The 7,652-nt window shown below is 43.8% G+C and overlaps 1 protein-coding gene across 1 annotated transcript; it reads left to right on the top strand.

The window, feature by feature from the left end:
* The first annotated feature begins 4,713 nt into the window (after window positions 1-4,713).
* Window positions 4,714-7,422, top strand: LOC147427060 (uncharacterized). Its single transcript, XM_086498265.1, has 5 exons — window positions 4,714-4,804; window positions 6,045-6,214; window positions 6,624-6,681; window positions 6,766-6,903; window positions 7,080-7,422. Exons 1-5 carry the CDS (start codon window positions 4,714-4,716, stop codon window positions 7,346-7,348), a joined length of 726 nt encoding a protein of 241 aa, XP_086354391.1. The 3' UTR covers window positions 7,349-7,422.
* The last annotated feature ends 230 nt before the right edge of the window (window positions 7,423-7,652 follow it).

Below are 7,652 nucleotides of genomic sequence, written 5' to 3'. Positions count from 1 at the left end.
CATTAGTCAAGCCGAAAGGCATGACTAGATATTCATAAAGACCAAACGTTGTGTGAAACGCGGTCTTTAGGATATCTACATCCACAAAACTTATTTGATAATAGCCACTTTTAAGGTCAATTCTACTGAAGTAGGTAGAGCCTTGTAGCTTATCAAACAAATCTTCTACTCGAGGCACAGAAATCTGTTTTTGATAGTGATATGGTTTAGTGCTTGATAGTCCACACACATACGATATGTACCATCTTTCTTTTGCACTAAAAGGACTGGAGAGCAAAAGGGAGAGGAACTAGGCCTCACTATCCCTTTGTCTACTAGTTCATGTACTTGCCTCATGATCTCCTCTTGTTGAGCTTGTGAGACTCGACAAGGAGACTTGTTAGGTGGTGAGCTTCCAGGAAGGAGCTCAATTCGATGGTCTTCATCCCCTCGTTTTGGAGGTAAGTCCATAGGGATATCATCGATGAATACATCTTGGAATCCTTTTAGAAAATTAGACAAGTCTAATTCTTCTTGAGTTCCTATCATTTACATTTGATGAAACATTAGGATCTTTTAGAGACTCTTTGACGAAAATCATGTACGCAGAAACTGAGCTCTTCATTGACTTATGAAAAGCAGGAGAATTTACAAGTGGAATAGTGCGACCACGCTCACTAGCATCTATATACATGTTCTTTCCCCTGTAAGTGAAGTAAATTCTCCTTTCAAGGAACTTCATATTGGCAGCCATGCGATCAAACCATGGCGCCCCTAGGATAGCATCTTCATGTTGGAGAGGAGAGATGAAGAAGTCTTCTTTGTCGACATAGCTTTGGACATGAAGCCTCAACCTTCCAATCAAGGGAGTAACGGAGGCTTGCTGTCCCTTGAAAGTTGCGTCAGCCGTTACCATATCTCCCATCTCGAAAGCTTGAATGCCCAACTTGGTGGCCAACTCTGTTGATATGAAGTTGTGAGTAGAGCCAAGGTCAAACAAGATGAATGCATCATGCTCTCTTACCTTTCCCCAAGCATAGGAGAGTGATGAGGCTTTGCAATGAGCATCCTCTTTTGGAGCTTCGATGGTGGAAGCCCTAGGAGTCTCATTGCGATATTCTTCTTGGGGCAAGAACGATAGCCGTGTCCTTGCTCCCCACACTTGAAACACTTATGATCCTTACGAAAATCTTCAAGCTCTTCAGGAGAGAGTTTGTTTTTATCTTTGTAAACTCCCTTCTCCTTGGATTGATTGTTGTTGTTGTTGGAAGTGCCTTGGGAGGAAGTTTGAGCATTGGTCTTCCCCTTTGCATCATTTTTGTCTTTGTTTTACATGGGCTTGCCATTCCGTTGAGCCCCTTGATGGAAATTGATGCGTGAGCAACCATGGTGTGATGGATTACTTCACTAATAGAGCCAGGCCATTGAGAGTTGATGTATTCGGCCAACTCTTCAGGTAATCTAGCACAGAATTGCTACCTTTTCTCGATAAGTCTATCTTTTGAAAGACAGTGGCCTTGAGATGTAAATCCCAAAACTTGTCTACATACTTGTGGATAGACTCATGAGAGAGAAGCTTCAAACTGCACCATTCAGTAAGCACTTTGTCCTTTGCATCGCTTGCAAGGAATTGCTTCATGAGGCTTCGGGGCTTCGTCGTTGCCACGAAGGCGAACCCACCATTGACGAGCTGATTTTTGAAAGTGCATAGCTACATGGCGTAGCTTGGAGAACTCCATAAAGCCCTCGTCTCCAAAAGCCGCATCAAATTGCTGGATGAAAGCCAACACTTTGTCGGTAGCACCAAAGGTGCCATCATAGGTGAGAAAAGAGATACTTTTTCCTCCCTCCTTGAATTTCTTTAGCTTTTGAGACCTTTGCCATGCAGGGAATGATTTGTGATGTCCTCCCCCTCTTGTATTCTCTAGGAAAATAGCCATAGATTTCATTGGAAGAGGAGGAAGGTGAAGAAGGAGAAGAGGGTGACCTCTTCCTAGCCCTTTTCTTCCTTTGTTTCCTCTCTTCTCTTTCGGAATTACAAGGAGAGGGGTTGTGTGTTGATCTTTTCCTCTTGGGAGGAGTGGGCGATCGTCTAGACCGATGTATTCGGGGAGCCACATCTTCAGAGGAACTTAAACTTTCATTGCTTTCTTGCTCTTTGGATTCCTCCTCTCGTATGGGAGAGAGTCTTCTTTTTGGGGTCTCTTCAAGAGGCCTCCTAAGCTCTCTCTCCTCTTGGAGAGGAAGGGAAATCCCATAAGCGTGAAGTTGTTGAGTAACTTTGGCTTGCAAAGCAGGGTTGCTCATAGCTTGCTGCAACCTAGTTACGAGATAGTTCACAAACATGCGAGCATCATCACTGACAACTTCAAGTGCAAAATCAAAATTATCAATGTTCATTCTACTCTCTTGATTATTGTCAGCCATGTTAACAAAATTTATGTATATACTTAGTGTATGCTTTGGAAATTCAAAACTTTAGTTGCCACTCCTCTTAGCCTTTGAAAATTGGCTCTTAAGTATCTACACCCACGGCTTGAAGTGGTTAATTATAGAGAGTAGTGGAGTAGGTCTAACATAGCAGAGTTGTCGAGGGCTAGCTCCTTTCGGACTTCTTATGGTTCAATAATGGTAAAGCTGTAGGCAAGTCTAAAAATACTCCATTACTAAGTCCAAAGCTCCCGAGGTGTGCACCATATCCCACATAGTGGGCTAAACAAAACCAATAATAGATCCCAGTTCCACTTACCCTAATATAATTAACAACATCAACCATTTATAGGCTACTTAAGGACCTCTCTTCTTAAGCAAGAAAAGAGAAACCAAATGCTCTGATACCAATGTAATGGAATTAGTCTTTCAACTTGAGTTGGAGGGGAACGTGAATAACATATTAAGCATTTCCTTGTGTGTAGATGTAGAGTGAGAAAGAAAGTGCTTGGATGGAGAGAGTAACACTAACACATTACTTCATTAACATGGCATGATTAATACTTGTAAAAGAGAGTGAGAGTTTAGAGAAATTGACACCAATAGAGGACCGGATTAGTTGGAGCCGGTCCCCCCTCCAATGGGTATTTGTATTATAGATTCTTCCATGACGGAAGACTTGTTTACAATACAACTGATTGTGTTCCTTGAGACCTTCTGGATGAGGTGAAGATGGCAAGCTTCACTCACCAAGCATTAGCATAACAACAATAAACATGATTAGAATAAACTTGGAAAATGCCTAGCCTCAATCCCAAGACCTCAAACACCATGAAAGGTGAGGAGAGCTAGCAGGGAGTGAGGAAGAAGAGAGAAGTAGAAGTAGCTCTACGAGAAAGCAATAACCCCTTGCACATAATCACTCATAGCTCTTGTAGCATAGCTTAGCATAGTGATAATGGAGATTAGAGAGATTGATAAGCAAGCATAAGCATTCTCTTGTGTGGATTTGCATCCATAGCCAAGAGCTTGTTGTAGTAGGCACTCAACTTCCCAAGCTTGGAGAAGGAGATGGAGTTCTTGCTCCACAAGAGTGTGTGAAGAGAATAATGATAGAGAGAGAGAGCTCGTGGGATGCTCAAATGAGAGAGAGAGAAAGGTAGCTAGGCTTTCCTTGAAGCTCATTGGGCCATGTAGCCCTCTAGCCAACGAGAGCTTGGCACCCTTTGGGGCAAGTTGTGTAGTCTCTTGAAAAGTGTCCTTCTTTCCCTCTTGTGAGGTTAAGCTAGCACCCCCCTTGCTTAAGCACAACCCTTGCTTGCTTGAGCAATGTGCCTCTACACTTGACGTGTGGCCCCTTTCCTTTCATGAGAGTATGGGCCCTTGATGAGGTGCATACTTACTACACACATCCCTCCTTTGTAGGGCTCACCCCCTTCTTTGTAGCAAGTTATTTGAACTCGGTAAGCAGGCAGCCCCCCTGCTTAAGCACAGCCCTTGCTTAAGCAAGCTGCCCCCTTGCGTGCTTGGACTTTACTTGACTAAAGTTTAAAATTTAAAGACTATGTCCTAAGGCTTTCAACACTTACCTTTGGAGTCTTTAATGAAGCCAACCCTAAGGTCTTTTGCTCCATTGGTTAAGCTTGCTCTTTAATAGACCATTTCTCATTTGGTCCCCTTTACCATTGGCTCCGTGTTGAAATAGATCTATAAGCATATCTGTATCTTAACCCTTGTTCCCGTTTATTCTCCCACATTAAGTGATAAGGTCTTTTGCTCCATTGGTTAACCTTGCTCTTTGATAGACCATTTCTCATTTGGGCCCCTTTACCATTGGCCCCGTGTTGAAAATAGACCTATAAGCATATCTGTATCTTAACCCTTGTTCCCATTTATTCTCCCACATCAAGTGAGCAGTTTAATATGGGAAAATCATTTGGGTTGGTTAGGTATTCGAATTTTATGACATTGGGGAGGGAGCTTAGCGGCTTTCTTGGTCCTTTCCTGCTCTCTTTGGGTGGGCTTTGGGTCTTGATTGTCACTACATTGGCTTGCTCGGTGACCCTGATTTGTTGAAGGTTTGCTATCGGATTGCGATCCTTCTCCTCTAATCGCAATCCATCATCAACACTTGGGGGTGTGATACTATCATTGCCTAGAGCAAGGAGTAGTGCTTCGGGTGGTTGACGTTGTAACTCAATGTTATCCATAGCTCCAGGTTATGCACACTGATCGCGATCCTTGGTCTACACATCGATTGCAACTTTCAACCTTTAGTTATTGTAGGGGGGAGTTCTTGTGGACATGAACCCTGATGGGGTTATGTCCGAAGTGCATGATGGTGACACCGTGGAAGGGCTTGACCATGCTGGTCAAGGGGCTCATTTGAATATGGGTTTTGTCTTTACGAGGAAGGGAGGAAGAGAGCCAATGAAACTGACACAAATGACTATAGCCCTGAAAAGGTTTTTAAGTCCTCCTCCTTTGAGACTCGCTCTCCGGCCAAAGCAACTCTGCATGGAGAAATCATTTACAGTCAGAAGATGGCAGAGGAGGGTTACAAGATGCAGACTGAATTCAATCTCGAAGTTGTAGTAAAGAGCTTCGATGCGTGCTATACTCACTCATATGTTCTGTACTTTATGGGCTGTTGAATGTTGACTCAAGGCATATGGGAGTGGGCAGCAACAATGACAAATATCAGAGACACAATTCGCCAATTCATAGTGATGCGCAAAGGCTTCTATGTGGCAGAGGGTGTCTCTGAGCAAACCGTTTAGGACTTGGTTATTAGAGCAGGCATTTGGGGAGCATCTTTCTTTGCTTACACTCTTAAGGGTTGCGTATGGATTCACATGGTCATGGACATAGCCCCAAGGACCATTTGGTGGCCCTTGGATGATAGATTTGAGACTGACACCAAAAATTGTGAATTCGGTTTTTGAAGGGCAATTGGACAATCAACCCTTCTAATGATGGATTGGGCAAAAATTGTGAAGGGTAACTTTAGCTTGAACTCTTCAAGCGCAATATTCTCCACCAATCAACCCTTTTTACGCAAGATTCACAGCTGTTTGAAGGGCATCAAATACTATTGCCCCTGAGCTCGAGCTCGCCTCTGCACTATCTAGCACATGAATGCTCAAATGGGATCAATGATGGAGGTCATTTGGACTATCGGATGCAGTTTTCTAAATTCAAATTTTCGAGTTAAATTGGGGAAAAGAAGTAAATTCGGGCCAGTTAGGATTGTCTCGCACCTTGTGCATAGAACCCACGACCTGCCGTGTGCAATGCATGTGCTCTAACCACCATGCCCATGTGCGTTCACAAAAAATATGGTATTTCAATGCATTACATTGTAAGTGCGGATCGACTTGTCAATGCGGAACCGGATCGCACGGCCTACAATGCATGCGCGTCACCACTTCTCCCATGCCATGGCATATAGTGCTCAGGGCTCGTGAGTCGTACATTTCACCGGTACCTGAGTTCTCAAAGGAGGGGCGAGCCGCGACATGTTACAAAGTGTATACATGTGGCAGAGCAGCAAAGTGGGCGGAGTGTGTATGTGGAGAGAAAAAGTAGCAAGCGAATGGAGTGTTTCGTGTAGTAAGAACATGTCTGTGCGGCAGCTGCCGTGCGCTCCGCATCGACATGTTTGGACTGGCTCTGCGTCACAACTCGCTTCACCATCTTTTCGCCCTCTTCCTCACCTTGGCCCTCGCCACTCTCTGCTGGTGTTGCTGGCGCAGAGGCCGCTCTTACCATCGCCGCCGGGAGCTCTTGCCATCACGCGCGACAGGTACGCAACACACCTAAGTATTTTTGCCCGTATAGGTTTAGGGTACATACGTACACACATGCACGTGCATATAATGCATGCGATTTGCATACAGGCAAGTCATTGTGTGTGTGCGCGTGCTCTTGCAAATACATTACGTAGACTAGTTCTTAGTGATGGCTTACGCAAATTGCATGCAAGCTTCCAAGATGGACCTTAATTCTTGTGCAATCGACTGAGCACGTTCACTTCTGCAAAGATGACAATTATATAGGCCACAAAATTGACCATGAAAACTAGGATGTGTGATTGCCACTTCGTATATCCTGACAGACTTGTACATGTTAATGCAAAGACGTAGGTACATCCAAGAATGAGCAGAATCACGACTGTGCTGATGGTTTAAAAGAATGCATTTTTTTTCATGTAGGTAACTGTACATAAAACACTCCCTGCTTTTCACTATACACAGACAATGGGTTTGATAGGTTAGTAGGATGATTGTAGTTGTGTGCACACTCTTGCAACGTTCAGCTATACTGGTGTGCTGATAAACTGGATTCAACTTGCAGCACCTACGCCAACAGCCCCTTCCTCCTCCCCCTCCTATTCGTCAGCTCCTCCCACCCTGACTCCCACCCGCCTTGACCCCCACATTGCTGTTCTTCTTCCGGTTCTCTCGTATCATGCCCCAACAAAATCTCACACAGGTAATTCTTCATTTTAGTATATCGTTAATGAAGAGGATTTAAAAAAATAAACTTTTCTGCAGTTAGATGATTGATTGCTCCATCTAAGTACAGCATGATGGTAGCCCTTGAGAAGTTTTTGCAAACATGGGTTAAAATATCTGATTTCTATTGTGGTGGGGGGTGTGAACTTTCAGGTGAATTTTCATCTCCCCATACTGATGACTCTCATCATGCTTGTTCTGGCGATGATGATGATAGTGGCCCTAATTGCTATGGTGGCTCAGACTTTGTAATCAAGAATTCTGACTGTGCTATCTGCCTCAGCAGCTTTGACTCCGGTACTCTTGTCACTGTCTTACCCTCTTGTAGCCATGCATATCACCCTTCTTGTATCACCCAATGGGTCCAGTCCCACAAAGATTGTCCTGTGTGCCGTACGGAAATTTCTCTTCCTGCATTGTGAGATATGAACCCTCATGGAACCTCACTAGTCATTTTATGTCTATTTTTTTAATGTTTGAGTTGACGGGTTTCAAAGTTCTTGCAGTATTGGTTAATTGATATTGTACATCATATCCATTCTCTACCCTTTTAAAGGCAAAAGAAAATGTTTTTGTGTTTTTTGGGGGGGTTTGTGCAAGTGCTTTTGCAGAAGAAAGAGCTGGTGGCCTCAAAACTGCTATAGTTAGCACCCTCCTGGAGGTTTGTCTTTAGTAAGTCTTTCTTTATTCCACAATAGCAGAAGGCAAGAGGGTGTCTAAGGCTGA

The sequence above is a fragment of the Adiantum capillus-veneris genome, chromosome 24 (assembly GCF_014529385.1).
Source record: "Adiantum capillus-veneris isolate H3 chromosome 24, ASM1452938v2, whole genome shotgun sequence".
NCBI classification, from domain to species: domain Eukaryota; kingdom Viridiplantae; phylum Streptophyta; class Polypodiopsida; order Polypodiales; family Pteridaceae; genus Adiantum; species Adiantum capillus-veneris.
This window is presented reverse-complemented; position numbering and strand designations above follow the sequence as displayed.